The following is a 25423-nucleotide window of genomic DNA, read 5'->3' as shown; positions in this document are numbered from 1 at the left end:
TGTGTTGGATGCATTCAATTTTTTGAGCTTTAGTAGGGTTTCTTTTATGAATATGGGTGCTCTTGTATTTGAAGCATATATGTTAAGGATTGAGAGTTGCTCCTGACAAATTTTCCCTGTAATGAATAAAAAGTTTCCTTTTTTATCGTTTTTGATAACTTTTGGTTGAAAATCTACTTTATTTGATATTAGAATGGCCACTCCAGCTTGCTTCTTGGTGCCGTTTTCTTGGAAGGTTTTTTTTCCTAACCTTTTACACTGAGATAGTGTCTGTCTTTGTCTCTGATTTAAGTTTCCTGTATGCAGCAAAATGCTGGATTCTGCTTATGTATCCAGTCTGATAGCCTATGTCTTTTTATTAAGGAATTGAGTCCATTTATGTTAACATATATTAAGGAATAGTGGTTGCTGTTTCCTGCTATTTTTGCTTTTAGATGTAAAATTGTGCCTATGTGTCTTTCTTCTTTTGCTTTTTTTTTGCTTAGAAGTTTTCTTGTTTTTACTATGATGTGGTTCCCCTTATTTTATTGGGTTTTCCACCTATAATTTGTTGTAGTTCTGGGTTTGTGGTCAGATATTGTGTAAATTTAGCTTTGTCTTGGAATATTTTGCTCTCTCCATCTATAGTGATTGAGAGTTTTGCTGGGTATAGCAGTTTGAGCTGACACTTGTGTTCTCTTAGGGTCTGCATGATGTCTGTCCAGGGTCTTCTAGCTTTCATAGTCTCTGTTGAGAAATCGGGTGTGATTCTGCTTAGTCTGCCTTTATTTGTTACATGACCCTTTTCCCTTACTGCTTTTAGTATTCTTTCTTTGCTTTTGTCACTTGGCATTTTGACTATTATGTGTTGGGAGAAATTTCGTTTCTGGTCCACTTTATTTGTAGTTCTGTAGGCTTCTTTTATGCTCATGGTCATCTCATTTTTAAGGGTAGGGAACATTTCTTCTATCATTTTTTGAAGATATTTACTGTGCCTCTTAGTTGATATTCTTCTCCCTCTTCTATTCCTATTATTCTTAGGTTTGGTCTTCTCATTGTGTCCTGGATCTCCTGGACATTTTGGGTTAGGAGCTCTTTGATTTTTGCATCTTCTCTGACTGTTTTGTCTATGTTTTCAATGTTGTCTTCGTCCCCCTAGGTGTTTCTTTCATCTCTTGTAGTCTGTTGGAGATACTTGCATCTTTGACTCCTGATTTCATTTTCTGGTTTTCTACATCTAGGGTTGACTCTTTTAATTTTTTTTTATTGTTTCCATTTTCATTTTAAATTCCCTCATCTTTTTGTTACTGTTTTCTTCTAGTTCTTTGATTTTGAGTTTTTTTTCCTGTTTCCTCTTTAAAAGCTTCTACTTCTTTATGCTTTTCCCCCCATTCTTGTTCAAGGATCTCTATCATCATCTTCAGGTATGATTTCGGGTCTGAGTCTCCTTTTTCTGGAATGTTTGGCATTCTGCTTTTTGCTGTGATGGAAGTGCTGGATTCTGGTATGGGTAGGTTGTCTTGATTTCCCTGGGGTAAGTACTTTAGCTTTCCTCTTGCCATCTTGTTGTCTGTGATTATAAGTGGTCTTGTTGTCCGTGATTTTTTTTCCTGTCTCTCCCGTATTTTTGGCCTGTGTCCCTGGATCTCCACTGTTCCTGGTGGCAGATGGCCTGAACATTTGTTCTGCATGCATGGGCCCTCTGGTTGGAAACAAAGTCCCTAAGGCAGAGTTTCTGCTCCCCAGATCCAATCGGGGGAGGGGCATACTTTCTGGGCGCTTGGCCCAGACCTCTCTGTGCCCTGGCTTCTTGCAGTGCAGTCTCACCAGGCCTGTGTCCTCGGATCTCAGCTGTTCCTGGTGACAGATGGTATTAGTTCTTCTGTGAATGTTTGATAAAATTCTGCAGTTAACCCATTTTGTCCTGGACTTTTCCTTTGTTTGGGAGGCTTTTGATGACTGCTTCTATTTCTTTAGGTGTTATGGTACTGTTTAGATGGTTTTTCTGATCCTCATTTATCTTTGGTATCTGTCTAGAAATTTGTCATTTTTTTTTTCTAGATTTTCCAGTTTTGCTGAGTATAGGCTTTTGTAGTAAGATCTGATAATTTTTTTTTTTAATTCCTCAGTTTCTGTTGTTATATCTTTTCTTTCTTTTTTAATTTTGATAATTTGGATACTCTCTCTAGTTAGTCTGGTTAAGGGTTTAATGATCTGGTTGATTTTCTCAAAGAACCAGCTCCTGGTTTTGTTGATTGTTTGTATGGTTCTTTTTGTTTCTACTTGGTTGATTTCTGGTCTTAGTTTGATTATATCTTGTTGTCGATGCCTCTTGGATGTATCTGCTTCTTTTTGTTCTGGAGCTTTCAGCTGTGCTGTCAAGCTGTTAGTGGATGCTCTCTTCAGTTTCATTTTGGAGGCACTCGGAGCTATGAGTTTTTCTCTTAGTACTGCTTTCATTGCATCCCATAATTTTGAATATGTTGTGCTTTCTTTTTCATTAAATTCTAAAAAAATCCTTAATTTATTTCTTTTATTTCTTCCTTGACCATATTATTATTGAGTAGCACATTGTTCAGCTTCCATATGTATGTGGGCTTTTTGTTGTCTTTCTTGTTTTTTTTTTTTTTTTTTTTTTTTTTAAGAGCAGCCTTAGTCCATGGTGATCTGATAGGATGCAAGGAAGTATTTCAATCTTATTCTCTGTTGAGGCTGGTTTGTGACTCAGCATGAATAGATTTATCTTTTTTTCCATGGAGTTAACTATATTACAGAAAATAAAAGTCAGTTACATATTGTGGCACCACATCAAGGATCAGGAAAAATGTGACAAAAACTTGAGAAGGAACTGGGGATCAGGAGTAAAGGAACTGAAGGGGATGGCAACCCCATTAGGAAGACCAACAGTATCCACTAACCTGAAACCCTGGGAGATCCCTGAGACTAAGCCATCAACCAAAGAGCATACATGGGCTGGTCCATGGTCCTTGGCATATATGTAGCAGAAGATTGCCTTGTCTAGTCTCAGTGAGAGAGGTTGTGCCTAATTCCATAGAGACTTGATGCCTCAAGAAAGGGGAATGTTTGGGGGGCGGTGAGGCAGGGGTTGTTGGGTAGGGTGGATGACAAGTGGAGGGTGATTTGTGTGGGAAGTGTGATCATGGGGGTTGGGAGAGCACACTCTCAGAGCCAAAGGGGAGAGGGGAAGGGGTGAAAAATTCTTGGAATGGGAACTAGGAAGTGGAGAAACATTTGGAATGAAAAAAATGAAAGTAATACAATTTAACAAAAAGTAATCATAATTCAGATTAGACTTTAGGATTATTTAGTACTTATATTGCTTATCACAGGTGAGTAACATTAATGTTACTGCAATTCCCAATCAAAGAGTTCTATAGCTTCTAAATAAGGCTGAGGTAGAATGTCTGGTGGTTTCTAAGTCACTGCTATCCCCGTGAACAGCCATCTTCCTGAACCTCTCTTTTGATACTTGTTTGAGAGGATTATAAATAAAACTTGATGAGTTGAATACTTTTTTATTAAATATAAATGTTGAGGAATAAAGAGAATATTGTGAAAAGTAATTAAATATGTTTCTATAAATAAAATGGTATTTAACACGCACATAATTTCTAATTAGGTTCAAATCCTACTTCTGTGTAGTTGCTTAACTATGAACAAACTTATTTATCTGATATTAAACTTTAGTTGTCACCTGACTAAAAACAATCATGTAAATAAAGTAGTGATCATAATTACCAATATTCCAGATTTAAAGGAGTTAGATCTGTTAAGAGGGGTGGTTAATGTAACATATTTACTAACTACAAACTACTCTTTCATTTAGCTTATTCTTTGAGGAAACTGAGGTTGAATGCGAAGCAGTATCTGAAGTCAAGAATGGTTTCATCCCTGGTCCCTTTTTCCTCATTGGCTTTATTTTGTTGCATCTATTGTTTGGTTTGATAGGAATCTCTTGATGGGGAAGCGGTTACTCACAGATGCCTTTGTTTCACTTTTTCAGGTCTGGCTGTGCCGTGAGCATGAAGAACTACACCTCTGTGACCGAGTTCATTCTTCTGGGAATTTCTAACAGTGAAGGACTGGAGAGCATGCTCTTTGTCCTGTTCCTGGTCTTCTATGTCTTTGCCTTGCTGGGGAACCTGCTCATCTTCCTCACCATCCTGGCTTCCCCCAACCTCCACACTCCCATGTATTTCTTCCTGGGGAACTTGGAGGTATTTGACCAGTTTTCCTTCAAGTTAATGCTCCTCCTAATGAGGCAGAGATGTATTATCTCTTACAGAGCTGCACCTCTTCTTTTTACAATGCTCATTTCCTTCAACTGTTTGTATTTTTCTGGCTTTAGTTAAGAGATTTATTCATTTCCTCCAATATTTTGTTTGTCTCTTCCTGGATTTCTTAAAGGGATCCATTCACTTCCTTTAAATAGACCTCTATTATCTTTACGGTCTTCTTTTATGTTTCAGCTGCGATGGAATATTCAAGGATTGCTTCAGTAGGATAGCTGAGTTCTTTTGGCAACATGGTATATCACCCTGGCTCTTGTTGACTATGTTCTGATACTGGTCTTTAGCCATCCTGGTTTGGGTGATTGTCTGTGTAGGTGCTTATTTCTGGGTTTCTCTTTTTAGAAGGGTGTTTTGTTTCATAGTTTCTATTTCCTTCCTGGTCTTCTGGCCCTTGTGTCTTGTTGTTGAGAAGGGAGAACTCTACCCATACTGGAGGCTGGACTTCTGGTGACCAGCATGGTCCTCTGTAGTGCAGAGCATGGGGTCTCTTCCTATGATGGAAGCTTGAGTTTTAGTAGACTGCATGACCTCTGATGCAGTAGAAAATTTCTGAGTTGGAGGCTGGTAGAGGGGGGTAATGAGGGGAGGACAGATTGGGGATAGTTTTGGGAGGCACAAGAAGGTGGAGGAGGCAGGAGGGAGGGCAGCCTACATGAAGTTCTGGTGGCTGGTATGGTCTCATCCAGCAAGGAGTCACCCCAAACTTGAGAGGGAATTGGTCACTGAGTGCTTCCTATACACAGTGATGGCCTAGGACCACATTAGGGTTAATTGTTACCTGTGAGACAGATGGTCCTCATGAGGCACAGGATATGTACCTGATTAATAGTGGACACTTGGATGGGTGGCTTTGTATATGGGAGCATCCTTACATTTCTTCTATGACATTTCTATGGTGGTGTCCCTGGCATGTGCTGACACCTCTCTAGCACACACAATTGTTTTACCATGATCTCAGGATACAAGAAACTTGGTATTGTCTTAAAACATAATATTATATAGCAATTGAAGATAACTTATTTCAATGTTTTACTTATATCATAGATGAATCTTGACAATGCTATGCTAATTTCAAAGGCTATGCTGAAGTGGTATTACATTAGTTCACTGAGATGTCTAAAGAGACAAATTTGTGTTGGTGTTCAGAGGCCTGTGCTGTTTGGGAAGAGAGAAGTCAGAATTGACTGTTAAGACATTTTAACTAGGTGAATTTTTTTCATGCCATATTATATTTGCCTTACTTTAGGCTCAAATGTTAATATGCATGTCATCTTAATTAATTAGTCCTAATATAAAATAATTTCATAATTTGGTAACTTGTTCACATTTCTTTCTCACACTTCAAAAGAGTCATCATTATCATTGCTACTAACTTAAAAATTATTTTATTGGATATTCTCTGTATTTACATTTCAAATGTTATCCCCTTTACCCCACTCACTTTCTCCTCTCTTTCCACTTGCTTCCATGAAGGTGCTCCCTCTCCCAATCACCCTCTCCACCTCAGTACCTTGATATTCCCCTACACTGGGAAAATGAGTCTTCAATGAACCAAAGGTATCTTCTCCCATTGATGCCAGACAATGCTATGGTCTGCTACGTATGCAAATGTAGCCATTAGTCTCTCCATATGTGCTGATTGGTTGGTATTTTAGTCCCTGGGAGTTCTGGAGGGTTTGGTTGATTGATAATATTGTTCTTCCCTTGGAGTTGCAAACCCTTTCAGCTCCTTCAGTCTTTTCTCTAGCTCTTTTATTGGGTTTCCTATGTTTCATCCAATTGTTAGCTGCAAGCATCCTCAATTGTATCTGTATAACTCTGGTAGAGCCTCTGAGGAATCATCCATATCTGGTTCCTGCAGTAAACCCTTCTTGGCAACAGCAATATTGCTTGAGATTGGTGGCTGCATATGGGGTGGATTCCCAGGTGAGGTAGTCTTTAAATTATCTTTCCTTCAATCCCTGCTCCTCTCTTTGACCTTGTATTTCCTCCTGTGTGTGTTTTGTTCTCCTTTCTAAGAAGGACTGAGGCATCTACATTCTGGCCTTCCTTCTCTTTGAGATTCATACATTCTGTAAATTGTTTCTTTGTTATTCAGAGCTTCTGGGGGCTAGTATTCACTTATCAGTGAGAGCATACCATGTGTGTTCTTTTGTGACTGGGTTACCTCACTCAGGATGATAGTTTCTAGTTCCATCCATTTACCTAAAAATTTCATAAAGTCATTGCTTCTAATAGCTGAGTAGTACTCCATTGTGTAAAAGTACCACAATTTCTGTATCCATTCCTCTATTGAAGGACATCTGGGTTCTTTCTAACTTCTGGGTATTATAAATAAGGCTGCTGTGAACATGGTGGAACACATGCCCTTGTTACATGTTGGTGCGCCTTTTGGGTATATGCCTAGGAGTGGAATAGCTGGGTCTGCAGGTAGTATTATGTTCCATTTTCTTCTTAGAGTTAGAAAAAGCAATTTGCAAATTCATTTGGAATAGCCAAAACCTAGGATAGCGAAAACTATTCTCAACAATACAAGAACTTCTGGGGGAATCACCATCTCTATCCTTAGAATGTATTACAGATCAATTGTGATAAAACCTGCATAGTAGTGGTACAGAGATAGGCAGGTCGATCAGTGGAACATAATTGAAAACTCAAAAATAGATCTACACACCTATGGTCACTTGATTTTTGACAAAGGAGCTAAAAACATTCAATGGAAAAATATAGCCTCTTCAAAAAGTGGTGTTGGTTCAACTGGCAGTCAGCATGCAGAAAAATGCAAATCGATCCTTTCCTATCCCCTTGTACAAACCTCAAGTTCAAGTGGATCAAAGACCCCATAAAAAACCAGGTACACTGTAACTATGAGAAGAGAAAGTGGGGAAGAGCTTAGAACACATAGGCGCAGGGGAAATTTTCCTGAAGAAAACAATTGCTTATGCTCAAATCCAGAAATGGGACATCATGAAATTGCAAAGATAGTGTAGAAAAAAGGACACTGTTGAAAATACAAATCAGAAGCCAACAGGTTGGGAAAGGATCTTTACCAATTTTATATCTGACAGTGGGCTAATAAAGAACTCAAGAAGTTAGATTCCAAGAGAGTCAAATAATCCTATTAAAAATGGGGTACAGAACTAAACAACGTAGATAAATTTAATTGCTTATAAGTTATTTTTGAAAACAATGTTAACTATAAAAATTAAGCTGTTCCTGTACTTAGAGTACACCATTATTTTTCTGGGGAGACATGTATGTTAATAGGGACATTTCTATCCTGTGTACAAGTGTATTTACCATCCCTCTACAGTTATTCCTACTTCCCCTTCCACTGGGGTCCCACTCGCTTCCCATTTCCTATTAAAAAATGGTTTTCTAGGACATAACAACAAAACAAACAAAAGGTATGCTGAGATAAAACAAAACCATCACAAGGAAATTGGAAAAGGCAAACCAACAGAAGCAAAAGAGCCTCAGAGAAGGCGCAGGAATCAGATACCCATTCATTTACACTCAGGAGTCCCATTAAAAACAGTATCTTGAAAGCTGAATATGTATGCATAGGATGTGGTGCAGACCAAGGCAGGCTGTGTCCTTGCTGCCTCATGGAAAGTCTACTAAGATGGTGGAGAAAAGTGGGTCAGAAAGCAAACATTTGAATACAATATTTCATTTCAGCTTGCCTTAACTTTATATGGTCAAAGAAGTTTCCTAGGAATAGATTCGACATTTGATGCATATATAGAATAAATTATGTGCATGTGCATGAATTACACATAGGTCTTCCTAAACAGTGTGCCATAACCAAACTTCATTCTGGCTGGCTGACAAATAAAACATTTACATAGGAAATTTGTTTAATGCATGAAGGATTTAATACTGAGAAACAAAAACTGTAACAAATGATACATTTTTTTCAGCTTTTGTGTCATATTATTTAATGGTTCAGGGTTTTTGCTAAGAGCTCCAACTCTAGGAAGATATAAAGACAAAACAGATAAACACACTAATTGCTGTTTGCATCCTCTCTCTCTCTCTCTCTCTCTCTCTCTCTCTCTATCCCCCCCTTTGTGTATGTGTTTGTGCCATCACACACATGTGTGATGGGTAGTAATTACTAGGTCTGAATTAATTCTTTGAATTACTTAGGTGAGAATTAAAAAATATAATTTATAATAAGAGCAACTGTAAAAGATGTGATTATAAATTGTATTGGTGTTGGGCTGACAATACTTTTTATAATGACCCAGAGGGAAGAAATTTGGATAATTAGCTGGAACTGGAAAATTAATGACACAGATTTTTTTTTACAATCATATAAATATTTTATACATAATACAACAAGCCAAATATCTCATTTCATTCTAGATGTTGATAATGACTTTGAAATCAGCAAATTGTTTCAGGTTTGTCCCAAGCATCTTCTAGGAACATGGAAATAAAATTACAGTGTTAACACATGTCTAGGAAACACAAATGAAAATTGTCCACTATCAGGCTTAAAACAAAATTCTGGTTCTGTGTATGCAGAAACAAGGTTAAAGAAGTCATCTCAAAAAAGCACGTTTTTATAATTCCACATAAAAAAATTCCCTGAAAATGCAATTATGTAGAGGTCAAAAATAAATTGGTGATTCCTTGAAGTACATGGTGTGAAGAAAATACTTTTTCAAGTAGATTGTCTTGATTTATAAGTATGCATTGTCTGTAAGTTCAGTGCTGTGACTTCCATATTCTCTCTCTCTCTCTCTCTCTCTCTCTCTCTCTCTCTCTCTCTCTCTCTCTCTCTCTCTCTCTCTCTCCCTCTCTCTCTCTCTGTGTGTGTGTGAGTGGTATTTGTGTTTTCATGTGGAGGGCCAATGTTGATATTCGGAATCTTTCATGATGGGTCATCAACCATATTCACTAAGGCACGGGCTCCTAATCAAACTCATAATCTATGATAATGCTAAAATATTTCCTAATTCTTATATATATGTTTAAAATGTTTTGTTTTATAATATTAAAAATATTATAAATTATGTTAATAAAACTTTATGAATTAATTGTAATTATTTTTACTTACAAAGAGCTTTTAAAAAGAGAAATATTATCATCTGAGGTTTCACATATATATAGAACTTCTGCACACACGTACATTTAAAATAAGAGATAAATAGAGTTAGCATGTAACAGGACAATGATGCCCATCCTGGCTAATTAATTAAAATCTCCTTGTCAGGAGTGGGTTATGTCCTTTGGAATTGTTGACCAGTGATTTCTGATAGATCCTTAATAATGCAACTATTGGCAGTGCTGTTGGTTTTCTTCAAAGGTTGTCAGAAAGATGCTCTTGCTGAAGACAACATATATTTGAATCATAGAATATAGGGATATGAAGCTTGTAGTGACGTGATCGCTTCATCCTTACTGACTAACTTTCGTAGTGCTAGAACATGCTATGTATGGGAGAAAAATGAATAATAATTGTATCCAGATATCGAAATTGTGAACTATAAAAATTACTCCTCTGGAAAGATGTGCCCACTAGTTCAATAGTGGAATGAACATCAAGGGAGTAACCATTCACTCACTGTCTGAATATACATAGTATTGCATAGAGTAAAACCTACCCTCGAACCATCTTCAGAATAAGAACTTATAATTAGACAGGTCCCAGTCACTAGAGAATCACCTACTATTATTACTTTGCTAAACAGTCATAGAAAGAATAAAGTTAAATAATAAAATATGACTAAGAATTAATAACTAAGCATCTTACTGCTTTCAAAGTCAAGACTCAAAAGATTTAATATTTTCTTAGATTTGAGTATGAGTTTTAAACTCGTATGGATTAAAATTCAAATTCAATTACTATGACTGACTTTTGAAATAAGCACTTAAGCTATCTATTTTATTTTTTAAAGCTGTCTTCTCTTTAAAAACAAGATTATTATGAATTAAATTATTAATTGATAAATTGTTAAGAAAGAAGTAAATGTGTAACAACAGGATTAGAGGAATTATTATTGAAACAAGGTAGTTACTGTATCAAAATGGAGACAGGAAGGCCTATTTTGTATCTTTTCCTTAAACAAGACAATGATGATAAAAATGTTGTTAGTATAATTTAAAACTCATTGCCTTTAACATGCTTGCATTGTTCAAAATATAGGACAGCCAATAGTTTTAATGCACCTGTGAGCTTGTTGCATGGACATCAGTAAAAGCTGTGTATGCAGACCTACTGGAATCAGTCAAAGTTTTGTGTCCAGACCTACTAGAGTTCCTTTTTGAATTCTGAGAAAATTCCATTTAAAAAAATTTAAACACATTTGTAAAAGGTACACAAATTTACAAAATTGAGTGTTAATTTATTACTATGCAATGTGTTGATGCTTGTATGTGTTGCATAAGCTTACTCACAATGAACATATATATTTTCTTTGTGGTGGATACTTGAGATTGTTTTTCACTAGTCTTTTGAAGTGGTAAGCATTTAATTTGGTTATTTTACTTTTCTGCAGTAGTGTACCTACTTTGGTGCATTAACATACCAAAGTGTCTTACTCTAACTGTAACTTAGAATTTATTGATCATTCTTTATTTTTTATACTGTTACCTGTCTATGGCTTCTTCAAAATAACATTATAGTCTTTGAGATTGACATCTGAAAGCCCCACATGTAAATAAGTTCATGTAATACTTGTCTTTCAGCACCTGGCTTATTTTACCTAACATAATGATTTTCATTCCCTCTGTGCTATTACATATAGCAGACTATGTTTTCTAATTAATGAGAACCAGTCTCTTCTGTAAATACATTAAATTTATCTTCTCATTAATTGATGATGAGTAGAATTAACTGGTGTTTCTATTGTGACTAGTCCCATTATGAACACGAGAAGGCAGATATGTCTTTGACATGAACTTCTATTGTGTCGTATGTGCATCTATGAATGAGATTGCCAGACCATGTGGTAGTCATATCTTTAATTTTTTGGTAACCTTCTGAACTGGTTTTTCCTAACAGTTGTGATAATTTATATTACCTGTAATGCATAAAGTTTCTCTTTTTTATATCCATGGTAGGTCTGTTAGTTTATTTAGATCACTCTTAAATGTAAAATGTCGAATGGGTACTGGGTCTGGTGTGCTATTGAAGGTGGGATGACTATAGATAATAGTTCAGTGCATATTTCTATAAAACAAGACTTATGATTAATATATCAGATTATAAAATTATAAAAAGGGGAATGGAGAAAAGAATAAGGCAAAAGATGAAAGCCTATAATTATGTTCTTTGTTCCTTCATGTTCTTTTATCTAGGGATGGAGTCATTAGGGACATTGTCTCAAAAGAAATCATACACATGAATACTCTGCAGCTGGAAAGTATTATAAAGTCTGACATCTGAAACCATGTTCATAGCAAAGTTGTGTATGATAAAGGTCTTGGATTCAAGAGGAGAAGATGCAGTGTCTTGCCTCCATGCCATTCCACCTTATGCAAAATACAATTTTGGATTAGAAACATATCCTTTTACCCTAACGACATTGGGGAAAGCATCTTTATGTGTTTTCCATTAGCTGGTACGTGGTTAGAGTTTTTCTTGTTTCTGTTTGTTACATTTACTCTGCTTACATGAATTATGACAGTTTATTTGATGTTAGGTCAGATTGGAGAAGACTAGGCAGAATTGATGACAAGTGTTGATTACTTTAAGACATTTGAAAATATATAGATGAAATATGTCTTTATATAACTTAACATATGAGAATATTTGGTAAATTATGGCACATCACTTAACTAAATGCCAAGGACAGATTCATCCCTGGTCTTCTTTCCCTCGCTGGCTTTATTTTGACTGTGTCCAGTTCTTTAGATAGGAAAGTCTTGATGGGGAAGCCATTACTCACAGATGCCTTTGTTTCACTTCTTCAGGGCTGGCTGTGCCATGAGCATGAAGAACTACAGCTCTGTGACAGAGTTCATTCTTCTGGGAATTTCTAACAGTGAAGGACTGGAGAGCATGCTCTTTGTCCTGTTCCTGGTCTTCTATGTCTTTGCCTTGCTGGGGAACCTGCTCATCTTCCTCACCATCCTGGTTTCCCCCAACCTCCACACTCCCATGTATTTCTTCCTGGGGAACCTGGCAGCGTTTGACATATTCTTCCCTTCTGTGAATTCTCCTAAGATGATGGACTACCTAGTGGGGCAGAGCCGGACCATTTCATACCAGGGCTGTGTCTCCCAGGTCTTCTTCTATCACATTCTGGGTGGCACAGAATGTTTTCTGTATACAGTGATGGCCTATGACCGCTTTGTGGCTATCTGTCACCCTATGAGATACACAGTCATTATGAACCACAGGGTGTGCACCTGTCTCACAGTGGGTACTTGGGTGGGGGGTTTTGTCCATGGGAGCATCCTCACTTTTCTTATCTTTAAGTTACCCTACTGTGGCTCCAATGAGGTGGACAGTTTCTTCTGTGACATTCCTGTGGTGCTGTCCCTGGCATGTGCAGACACCTCTCTTGCACGGACTGTGAGTTTTACTAATGTTGGTGTTGTTGCGCTCACATGCTTTCTTCTCATTCTCACATCTTACACTCGTATTGTAATCTCCATCCTGAAAATCCGTTCCTCAGAAGGCAGGCGCAGAGCCTTCTCTACCTGCAGTGCCCATTTGACATCTATCATCTTGGTCTATGGCCCAGTAATTCTTGTTTACCTCAGACCTGCTTCTAGTCCCTGGCTGGATTCTGTTGTCCAGGTGTTTAACAATGTTGTCACCCCTTCCTTGAATCCTCTGATTTACACTCTGAGGAACAAGGATGTGAAATTAGCTCTAAAGAAGGTGCTCTCTAAAGGGGCCCAGACTTTAGGAGATAAGGGATAGGAGACATTCCCATCTGAGAATTTTTATAGCTGCTTCAGGCTCACCGTGTAAATCTACTTTCCTTCAGAAGAGTCTCAACAGTTATGTCATTGAATTTGTGTGGATGGACTATGTTTCAGATTTTTATCTTTGGCAATGTCTTTGGCAATGGTTCTAGATTATGCCTTAAGTTTCTCCATTTTTAGTTTCCTAAATTTATATATCTTTTCTGTTCTATGTACTCTGTGCCTGTTGAGCCATTTCAGTTGGTTATCATGAATTGCATGGAGCCTGCAAATTATGTTTTTTTTCTATATTTATTTTATCATTCCCTTCACTTGCAGTAAAACTGTGTTTTCTACATTGTTCTTTGTACCTTAAGGGGAAAAAGTGACCATTGGGCTGTTTTAAAACATTGGCAGAACTGAGATTAGAAATTCAGAATGTGCTTTTGAGCCAAAATTTTCTATATATTTCAGACATTCTTTGTCTTGGAAACTTGGAAACTGTGTGTGTGTCTGTGTGTGTGTGTGTGTGTGTGTGTGTGTGTGTGTGTGTGTAGGAGCAGGGATATTGTTTGGTTGCTTTACCATTTTGAGTTTAACATTACTTAATTTGAAAACCCATAGGTCTTGTATTGAGACTTATATACTCTACAAATTTAGAATAACAATTAATAATTGTACATGGCAGTGTTTGAAGTATTTTACATTTTTGACTGAATGAACCATGGTGTCCTAAGACACAGCTTCTGTATCTATTCATTTACAGTGGGAAAAAGTATGAATAAGGAAATATTCACTGCTGGCATTTTGGGACCTAGAGCTTAACCCTCATTTTTCCTTATGTTATGCAGCTACCTTAGGAGAACTTCAGGACTGTCACTTTCACACAGTGACTACTTGGGTGGAAGTTCTATAAGTCTTCTCTATGTATCATTTACAGCTCTCATTACTTTGGTTTAGTATCTACTACAATCGTTACTAGTTCTCCCTCCTTATAAGGAAACTAAGCACAGGGTTGTTGACATAGTAACGACATGATGGAGGACAGGGTGGGGCAGGATTCTCAGGAACATCTATCAAGTCTGGCAATCTTAAGACAATAATCATTTCAGGTTGCCCACATCCTGAACATTCATTTGTTCAATCTGATGTGAATTTGTGGGTTAAATTAAAACCTCTACCTGACTGGTTTAATGAGGAACTAGATAGCATGATCACTAAATGACTCATAAAGATGAAACATGAAGTTGTTTAGGAAAACAACATTTCACACTTCTTTATATACCTAAAAAATGTATAACCTACCTTGTTTTTGTCATTACATTGCCAGCCGTAGGTAGCTTAATTTCTACCATTTGAAAAGTCTTGAGTTCCCTTCTTTATCTATGGTATGGTATTTGATGTTTATTTTACTCCAGCAATAGAAGTTGGCAGTTTAGAATGGAATCCATTATTTTATATTATTAAAGGTGGTCAGTAGCACTGAGAATGGCTTAGATGGGGTTCTTGACCCAGGATCTAATAGGGTATTGCTGTCACACTTAATCACTGGTGATAAACTTCAGATGGAGTTTTCATTTGCATAGTAAGTAGCTCAGCACACAGGCCTACTGTTAGGAGGCCTCCACCCTACCCTCACTACAAGGACATCAGTTACCCACCTCCTGTATTCACACTCATATCCTGGAAGCTGTCTCTCTCACAGAAAGTGCCCTAGCAAGGTCTAATCAGAAGTCTCTATTACTTTGTCTTCAGGATCGAATACAGACCCTTTGATTGTCATGAGATATAATTGATACTCAGATGGAAAGAAACTAGGCTCCATATTGTGAATGCATGTCCAAAAATGTAGCCACATTTTTTTTTTGAGCAAAACAATACTACAAATTTAACACAATATAATAATACAAATAATACAAGATAGTAACTGGAGAGCAAAACAAATGTTGGCAGCATTCACCAAGAGTAAGTTCATGAAATATAGACTTTGTGATTTATTTGAAATGAAATACAGAGAGCTTCAACAGACATCAGGCAGCCTGCCATTGTGCCTGTAGCATTTCAGGCACCATGATGGAAGGCTGAGTCATTCCCCTGTGCCTCTAAACCACAGTTTCATGTCTACCAACTTTTACTGCACTCAGGGTTTGTTAGTAGCTTGTTAAGGTGATTGCAACATTCAAATCTCCCATTTGCAATCACTGATATCTCATTGTCCCAAAATGACCACTTTGCCTAGCCAACACTTAATTTATGTCGTACACATACATTCTCCATTTACACTAACTTCTGCCAATATGCGCTATTCCTAGTAGTTGGTGGTTGCATTAACATATTTAATTTTCATCATTATTTCCCTTCAATCAGTGAGTAGAAAAACATGAGTAAGATGGTGAACTTGATATTGAGTATTTAATAGAACCATGGAATGATTCCAGGGATGCACTGAGTCACATTCAATATGTAGCCACATTTTAATGGCTAGTCACAGATCTATTTATATAAGTGCTTCCCTATATGTAGGTTAACACATAAGTTACACTGATCTTAGCAGGCATGAAATCATATGCTTGCAATTTTAAAGCATAGGTATTAAAGGAAAGAAGACATGCCATTCCATTCGTCCCTGTTAACATAGTTTGAAATCAGCCTATGTCATATGATAAATAATAAACGAAGCATTTTTGCAAAAAATAGTATCATTTAGATTTTTCAGTCTTTTTCATTTGCAGAGAACATTTGCTACCCACCATCCCAAAGTAGTTTTTTAAAATATAAAACTGACTCTTTTCAAGTTTTTACTCAGAATAATATACACTTTGCAGTTTGTTCAACAGTTTATTAGTGGGCAAAGATGAAATTTGGTTCACAGGGCAGATGAAGTACTCAGATGTTTATTGGTAGTTTAACAGTTATGAGACATAATGTTTATGACAGAGAGAAAGAAAACAACACATGTGATTCTCTATGTAGGTGATAAAAAGCCAAGACAGAATAAAATATAGGGTTAATTTTGCCAAACTAGAGTGAAATGTCAACCGCAATGCTTAGTTAGAAATGATCCTAGGAAGCAAGCACAAGGGAAATCCCAGGTGTTGGGGCATCATTCTGGCCTCTACAATGTCAGTCTAGAGCACCTGTACCCTATTTCTTCCAAGTTGGTAGTGGCAAGTCCCACTTTCATACTTTGAAATGAATTAAATAGCACATTAGACATGATAAAATACTAAGGTGTTTGTATAAGTCATAGAGGATATTACCTAATAATATTCACCTAGGATTACATATTATATATATATATATATATATAAATGAATAATATATTATTATACACATAGTATAGTACATATGACATATAAATTTATTATGTATTTTCTATAACATAATATATATCAGCTATATTATATATCACTTCTTCTGGCATGATTTTTCTTTGTCACAAGAACATTAAAATTTTATTCACTAGTTGCTTTGAATTTTTCTCAGTTTTTGTTGTCCAGTTGTTAAAAACCTTTGCTTCTTATATGAGAATGGAAAAGGTTTAAATAAGGCCAATAGTAATTTTAAGTAAGTTTTGTCAAGACTCTCACTTCAGTATATTAAATCCTTAGAGGATATCTCGGTACAAGTGACTAGTGTAAGTAGTGTGCCCGTGTGTTACTTTTGTGGCTCATTCCTTGGTAATAATGGAATCTCCCAGTGTAGAAGAAAAGCTGAACCCTTGAAAAACAGACTCCTTTTATACAGATGGTCTATCTCTACCAACTCCCAAATTCTATAAAAGGGAAAGTTATATTTGTGCCTTTACAGTGTCTTAGATGAGGAGACACGAAGGAATAGAGATGTCATAACTCCAGGGACCTGATGCCCTTTCCTGGCCTCTGTGGGCACATTATGGACACAATACACAGGTATACATATGTGTTTTGTGTATGTGACACTTATGTATGTGCCACCTAGAGGCCATGGAAGTCAGATTCCCTAGAGTTGGAGCTGCAGGCAGTTGGGAACTCACTAGGAATCCTCTGAAAGGGCAAGGATTTTCTTATTTCCAGAGTCATCTTTCTAGCTCCCAGGAAGAGGTTTTATAAGGATCTGCTCATGAACTGTAAAAGGAAAAATGTCTAGAGGGTTCCTAGATTATGGTTTTGTCAGAGAAATGATGTTCATTCTTGACTATCGAATCTTGCTTTACAGCTTGTTTTCCTCATCAAAGTAAAGAAACAAGCTGTGTGCAGGAGAGCGTACTATTGAGTCATAACTAGTTACATCCTCTATCCTGCCTGACCTTGCAGTGGTAAAAAGTCTGGGACCCAACTGAATGGAACTCAAATAGTTGCAAAGATTTTGATGACATGGTTGTTGCTATTGTTGGTGACGAAGATAGCTGCATGGGTGTGGTCAACAATGCCAATGGAATCTTCAGGAAACACTGTGCCATCATCTTTTGAGAGAACAATCTTGAATGACAGACTCAACTGTGGCAGTGTATATGTGTGGGGCCTGGCACAGCTACTTCCTGGTAGCAGGAGATAAGACACATGCCAAAATGTGTGGAGATGGTTACTGGCTGCAGAATGCAGCAGTATGTTTGAAGGCTGCAAAAGGAGGGCTTAATGCTGCAGCTCTGGTCTGCTTTAGCGCATACTCTGGTTATTCCTTCCTTTAGGCAGGAAGGAAGGAAGCTGAACTTTTCCTTTTCTTTTCTCTCTTGTCTTGTCTTGTCTTCTTGTCTCATCTAGTCTCTCCTCTCCCTCTTCTCTCCTCTCCTTCCATCCTCTCCCCTCCCACTCCCTCCCCTTCCCTCTTCTCCTCTCCCCTCCCCTCCACCCTATTTTACCCTACCCTACCTTACTCTACCCTACCCTATTCTCTCCTCTTTATTCTGTCCTGTCCTTCATTCCTTTTTTTGTTTCTTCTCTCCCTTCCTTCCTCACTCCATCTCCTTCTCCCTCTCTCATGAAAAGGGACTTCTTTCCTTTATCAAGTTGCCCCAGGAATTATTTCAGTTAGTACATTTTGAGATGCAAGTTTAGTTTCAACAAATCAGGTTTTCTTGTTCCCAAACATTAGGATGTTCCCTGACATCAGTGGTAACAATGGCATTTCCATCTAAGTGAGCACACAAATCCCACCTACAAACCTCTCCTACCTCCTGCCTTCAGATACTCTACCCCACAGTGGGCTTCACATGCTCTGGCTCCTTAATTTCCTTGTTCTTTCATCTTTGAGTTGCATTTACTAATTTTCTGGTTTCTGGATTAGAAACCCACTGCAGTACTCTATTGAAATGCTAACTTGATCATTATTTGCAATTTAGGTCCTATTTAATATTTTTCAAACTCTGTTATTTTTAAAAATTAAACTTTAAATTTTACACTCCCATCTATCTCTCCTTCTCCCTCTTCCCTCCCCCTCGTCCATCCTCCTCCCTCCTTCCTTCCCTTTCTCTCTCTCTCCCTTCCTCCCTCCCTGCCTCCCTCTATCTCTCTTTTTAGCACATATTTATGACTGTTGCTTATTCCTTTTTTTGGTTGCTGTTGTTTTTAGGTCATGCAGGTGTGAGATTATGTATAAAATGGTATTTTTCCTCAAGATTTAACAGCCAACATAGCTTTTTTTTCCCAACCTACTGCATTTATTGCTACCCATCTTTTTCTTGTTCAGAGATTAGTAAGATCACTCATGTGAATGCAGAAACAAAACCTTTCCCAAGAACAGACCAACAGTAATATTTGATGCATTGTGTAAAGAATTGTTGATCATTAAGGGGCCATTATTCACTAAAATTCAATAATACTAGTGCGATGAATAAGCCATGACTCAAATATTATCAAGGATTGTAGTCTTCAGTTTTGTTTGTATTTTTGGAAAAATGCATAAGCAAACCCATTCCACGTTCTGGTAACTATTAATGGTAACTAGAAACACAGAGGGCTGGACTTCCATGCAGTTCTACTGTGCACCTTTCTCAGGGCTTGTCTCCCCAGGAAACTGGTCTCAAAACATTGGGTTTTTCAAAAACTTTGCTATTCAAAATTGCTTGAATTTTCATATGAATTTTAAGAAGTAGTTTAATATTTTCTATTGTAAGCCTACTAGAGTTTTGATTAGGTTGTTACTTGACCCACACCCCATTTATTAGTCAACTAATATGTTAACATAATTAAGTCTCATTCATGAGACTAATATACCCATTTTATTTTTTTCAAGATGTGTAATGTCAGTTTTTAGGTCCAGCCTAGTTATATCATTATTTCTAAGCTGGTGTTATTTAGAATGTCACTCTTTGATAATATGCACAGTTACAAGAATATTTTCTGTATCAACTATGTTAATACTGCAACTTAGGTAACATACTTACTAATTACTAATCATTGAAATGTTTCCAGATTTCCCCCAGACATTCTGTATGGATGATTACATTATCTACAAGCCCAATTTACTCCTCTTTGAAATCTGTCTTTTACTTTTTTCATACCTAATTGTCTTATGCAGAAATTGTTCAACAATTAGTAGGAAAGATGAGAGAAGTTAACTTGATTGCTAATTTTAAACAAACAGGTTGTTACCAGTAAATGCAACATTAGCTTGTGCTTTTTGTTTTTTGTCTTGATTTTGTTTTAGTTTTAGACACGTTAGGAATGATTTCATTTATCATTAGTTAGCCAAAGTCTTACATGATCATCACGGAAGACATTTTTTATGTTTATTGGATTCTACTGCATATGTTTTTGTTGAGAGTTTTTGTATTTTTAATTATAAAAAATATAAGTCATGGGTTTTTATCTATAATGATTTGTATAATATTTCAGAACATACATTTATATATTTTGGTCCAGTTTTTTATATATTTAGAGGAGATATAATAGATAAGTTCAGTTCCATGAGTTAGAATTAAACTATCTCTAATCCAGCTATTTTCATTTTAGTCATTTTTCTTGTGCAGCATCATGTATCTAGATAACTGCACTTAGATATAAACACATGACATGAACTTATTATAAATCAAGAGCTTACATTGCCATCATTCACATTAGGAAATACATTCTTGACAGTTGAGTCTGACCACTCTCATTGCAAATGCATAATTCTTCCATTCACTGCCATAATTGTATTCATTTTTTCCATTTATCAATTTGCTTGCTATATTTTTTCTGTCTTTGTTTTTACAAAGAAAATAAACAGTAATTTCTAAGTATATTTGATTCTAGGTAACTAACAATGAATATTAAAATGCTTTGTTTTTAATATATTATGAAACTTTTAACATTATAAATATATTCATGCATAGTACTGGTCTACTTTGCTGTAATAGGCATTGGTGCTAACACAGTATTTTGATAGCTGTCTTTAAGGCTGTACACTCATTAATTTTATAGAATTTCTACTCTGGCAAGCTCATCTTTAATACAGTCTTAAAAATAGACAACCCATAAAAATTAAAAGATACTTTACATATGTATGCATGAATGTGTATCCACCTACCTGTTTTTATTTGTTTGCTTTAACAAAATAATCAAACATGTTAAAAATAAAACAAATGGGAGTATTCAAAAATGCACATAGTTGAGTGGAGAACATGTGTGTACTGTGTAGATCAAATGTGACTGCTAAAGTTAATGTATAGGACTGGGATAATTTTGAAAAAAAATATTAATTAAAGCTAAGTTAAGCAAAGACAAAAACTATACATGTATGCAGTATGACTAATCATACTTAAGACTACATCAGAGTTTTAGTGGTATGATTGGGAAAAGGAACCCAGAGTCTCAAAGTTGATAAGGAAGAAAAAAATATTTTTCCTTGAATTTTATATGTTAACAAATAAGTTAAAAATTATCATGCTACTTTCACAGTGAGTATAGTAATGAGGGAGGGGCTGGGAAAGGGTGAAACGTGAAAGGAAAACAGCAAATCCTTTAATTATTCCCTATGATTATTCATTCGTCTTGGGTCTTCAGACTAGGTCACTAGGGATATCGTCCTAAAAGAAACCATTTCCATGAACACTTTCTGGATTAGAAACAAATTTGTTATTTTAAGGTCAGATTAATAGCAGAACCAAGTGTCAAATCTACATTGTAGATTCAGGAAAAGAAGGTGAGACATCTTGTCTCTATGCCAAGACACTTTCTGTAGGATAGATTCTTGTTTTCAGAAGCACACTCTCTTTGACTAGAAACTTTAAGAACATCTGTCTGTCCACAATAGATGTGCTTCCTGGCTGCTGGTATGTATGTCAAACTCTTGCTGCTTCTATTTACTCCTGGGAACAAATTTCTCTTTTCCATTTTTTTGTATGTTGAACAGATTATTTTGTAAAACAGGAGAGGGGTTCATTGCATAAAGGGAGACCTTTCTTTTGTACATGAGAAGACTGTGTTGCTGAGGTTTATCTCTAACTTCTGAAGTTAGGCAATCTTCCTACTTCAACCACATAGTGCTAAAGCTGGTGGCATTACAAATGTTTGTATTTGCTAATCTATTTTTAAGCAACACTGAGAGAACAATGAATAGGAGAAACACAGACTGTGGTATGCTCATGAGTATGCCTGTGTGTGTGTGTGTGTGTGTGTGTGTGTGTGTGTGTGTGTGTGTGTGTGATCATGATTGAGGGGAAATGAGTTATATCAGGGAGATAGGCTTTTATTTTTTACTTATTGTAGATACTAGAAATTATTCCTGTATCATACCACCCATATTGCTACCCTTCCTTACCTTATCTATGAGTACTTCTTTTAATGAGTGTAAATTTATTTAGCCACACGATATTTTATTCTGATAACTAAATGTAAGTGACTATTGTGCATGTGAAACTGTGGTATTAACAAAAGTTAGTGCAAAATTTAGAATTTGCTGTTGGTTAAAACAAAGATCAATTTTACACTCTTCTCAGAAGAGTGCTTCCCCCATCTGTCTTCCTAAGAGGTGACCATGTAGGTTCTAACTTGAGATGACTTGTGGTGAGAAGTCGGAGATGCCATGGTTAGATGAGAAAAATTTCATGAAAATGTTCCTGATATCAGATCCTTTCTTAGGTCACTCATACATGAGATATGGCATTGAGGTCTGTCGGCAAGAGCCAGAGAGAAGGATTCTGAATGTGTATGTTAGACAGGTGTGAACTCTGTTCTTTACCCAGGGCAGGTGAGAGTAAGCAACTGTGCTTCTTTACGGTGAGGTTCTTGTTATGAGTTACACAAGGAAGTCTGTGAGAAAGAGAGCATCTGAGAGCTTCTAACCTGCCAAATGTTTCCCAGAGTAATGTATCTTGTTTCGCCTTAGACCAGTGGCTCCATAAATATATACGGTTAAATAAATGAGTAAACAACTGGAATAATAATAACATAATAATAAAATATCCCACAGCTTCTTTATAGCTGTTTTAAATTAGATTTTCATTTTACCTCCAAGGCTTTGAAGATTATTGCAGTTACTCTTACCTCAGGGTTATTTGCTAGAAGATAACTTATTACACTAACTCTATTATGTATTCGCTACTAAATAACCAACAAAAGTACAGCACTGTAACCTTATCCCACCCACTCCTCACAAAACCATAAGAGAAGGAAAATCCTCAATTTCCTTAGAGTAGCTGAGGTTCTGAGCCAAGAAGCTGCTCAGGGCTCAGAGTGCATATTGGTGGAGTCAGGTAATAGAAACCAATTTTATATTTGTTTGTGTATTTAAGGCACTGGGCTTCTGTTTCGTTTTATATTTCTAGAATGTGATAGAAAAATGAGTATGTGAAACTGTACTGAATGCTGAATCAGACTCAATGTCTAAATAAGTAGCAGTCCCTTACTTTCTGTTCATGCCTTTGCTGGTACTTTCACCTAATGACACAGTTTAAATAAGATAAGTTCACACGGGACCTGGACTGGACACAGAGGACAATGATCACCTGAAACTTCTTCCTCCTCTTCATTCTTTGCATTAATTATGTTCAAAATCAAAATAACACAGATCTGCAATTTATTAAGCACTGTGAGTGGATTTGTTAGACTATTTCTATGAAGAAATATTAGTCACAGTTAGGGTTTTAATAAATGATCCCAAGATTGAAGTTTGTGTTCGTGAGTTTTTTTTAATTTGGTATAGAATTGAAACTTGACTGAGGAGACAGAAGATGAGAATGTAGAAATTATTTCTGTAAGCACACAGCTTCTACTTCAAGACACATTCTGTCTGTGTATGGGTAGATTTTGAGTATAAACAACAGGTAATCTTTCTAAGCATAAGTGATAAAGCATGGAAAGCATATTGTTGGAGGGAAAGAATAAAAAGAGTATTTTCCTTGTCACAGGTTAACAGGCACATACTTAGACAATTGGCTTATGTGCAATTCAAGCACAGCTTGTCTGTCTAAAGTGAGGTCATCTTCTGGTAATGTAGTTTTCCATAAAAAATGGGAACTCTAAAATGCGCTAATTTTAAAAACTATTATTATTATTATTATTATTATTATTTTAAACATGATGTGAAGCAGGAAGCAATTGTTGCCAGTCTTCTCCCCACGTGAAATGGGAAGAAATGGAGACTAAATGGGCACATCACTTAATTGAATGTTAAAGGCAGATTAATTCCTGGTTCCCTTTCCCTAATTGGATTTATTTTGTTTGCATCTGTTGTTTGGTTTGATAGGAAGCTCTTGATGGGGAAGCCATCACTCACAGATGCCTTTGTTTCACTTCTACAGGGCTGCCTGTGCCATGAGCATGAAGAACTACACCTCTGTGACAGAGTTCATTCTGCTGGGAATTCCCAACAGTGAAGGATTAGAGAGCATGCTTTTTGTCCTGTTCCTGGTCTTCTATGTCTTTGCCTTGCTGGGGAACCTGATTATCTTCCTTACCATCCTGGCTTCCCCCAACCTCCACACTCCCATGTACTTCTTCCTGGGGAACCTGGCAGTGTTTGACATATTCTTCCCTTCTGTGAATTCGCCGAAGATGATGGACTACTTAGTGGGGCAGAGCCAGACCATTTCATACCAGGGCTGTGCTTCACAGATTTTTTTCTATCACACACTGGGGTGTACCGAGTGCTTCCTGTATACAGTGATGGCCTATGACCGCTTTGTGGCTATCTGTTATCCTATGAGATACACGATCATCATGAACCACAGAGTGTGTACCTGCTTTACAGTGGGTACTTGGCTGGGGGGCTTCATCCATGGGAGCATCCTCACATTTCTTATTTTTAAGTTACCCTACTGTGGCTCCAATAAGGTGGACAGTTTCTTCTGTGACATTCCTGTGGTGCTGTCCCTGGCATGTGCAGACACCTCTCTTGCACAAACTGTGAGTTTTACTAATGTGGGCATTGTTGCGCTCACATGTTTTCTCCTTGTCCTCACTTCTTACACTCGCATTGTGATCTCCATCCTGAAAATCCATTCCTCAGAAGGCAGGCGCAGAGCCTTCTCCACCTGCAGTGCCCACTTCACATCTATACTATTGTTCTATGGCCCTGTGATTCTTGTTTACCTCAGACCGGCTTCTAGTCCCTGGCTGGATTCTGTTGTCCAGGTGTTTAACAATGTTGTCACCCCTTCCTTGAATCCTCTGATTTATTCTTTGAGAAATAAGGAAGTGAAATTAGCACTGAGAAAGGTGTTAAGTCAAGCAATGCAACCTTTGGGGCATCAGGAGTAGCAACAATAATTCTCTATATAATTTTTATGTTTAAGGATTTGTCTTCATGAGTTCCTGTTGCCAAATGAGTAAGATGATCAAACTACATTTCTAAGAGTCCTCACATGCAAGGTTTAATTGGCCCTATATGTGGATTAATATTGGAGAAAAGACTCCGCAGATTAATCCAGTGTATTTAATTAATTGTAATTTGCCAAATTAATGAGTCTTTCTGCTCTGCAAAATCTCGGTGTGGACTTCAGTTTTGATTTTTTAAAATAAAACTGAACTTTTCTAGAAGCTTTTGAGCATTTTATACTCCCCTTAGTTTCTATCTTCACTTCTTTCCAATATTGTTTATCTGTATTCTACTAAATGCCACTTTGGCCACTTATTTAGGCTTATTGCCTTTAATAAGATATGGAATTTGAAACTAGGATAGAAATTAATAAATGTGTCTTTTTCCTGTCATTCATTATAAAACACAGCAAATTTACAAGGAAAAATAATCAGAGTATGAAAGACATCAAGTTCAAATATTCTCAGGGATGTTTTCTATTGTCTGACAAGATGCTGTCTTATTAAGTAAAGTCCAAGGGGGTTGATTTGCTTGTTGTGAACTGT

General features: G+C 36.8%; 2 protein-coding genes across 2 annotated transcripts; both read left to right on the top strand.

Annotated features, from left to right (window-relative positions):
* Positions 1-12195: 12195 nt before the first annotated feature.
* LOC308431213 (olfactory receptor 10D3-like) lies at positions 12196-13176 on the top strand (the record flags this gene model as incomplete). The annotated part of the gene is made up of 1 exon (XM_080930576.1): positions 12196-13176. One exon carries the CDS (start codon positions 12196-12198, stop codon positions 13174-13176), a length of 981 nt encoding a protein of 326 aa, XP_080786702.1.
* A 10663-nt stretch (positions 13177-23839) lies between these two features.
* Positions 23840-24820, top strand: LOC308431086 (putative olfactory receptor 10D4; the record flags this gene model as incomplete). Its single annotated transcript, XM_080930439.1, has 1 exon — positions 23840-24820. The coding sequence occupies one exon, from the start codon at positions 23840-23842 to the stop codon at positions 24818-24820; it is 981 nt and encodes a 326-aa protein (XP_080786565.1).
* Between the last annotated feature and the right edge of the window lie 603 nt (positions 24821-25423).

The sequence above is a fragment of the Micromys minutus genome (genome assembly GCF_963924665.1).
Source record: "Micromys minutus genome assembly, chromosome: 16".
Classification (NCBI taxonomy): domain Eukaryota; kingdom Metazoa; phylum Chordata; class Mammalia; order Rodentia; family Muridae; genus Micromys; species Micromys minutus.
This window is presented reverse-complemented; position numbering and strand designations above follow the sequence as displayed.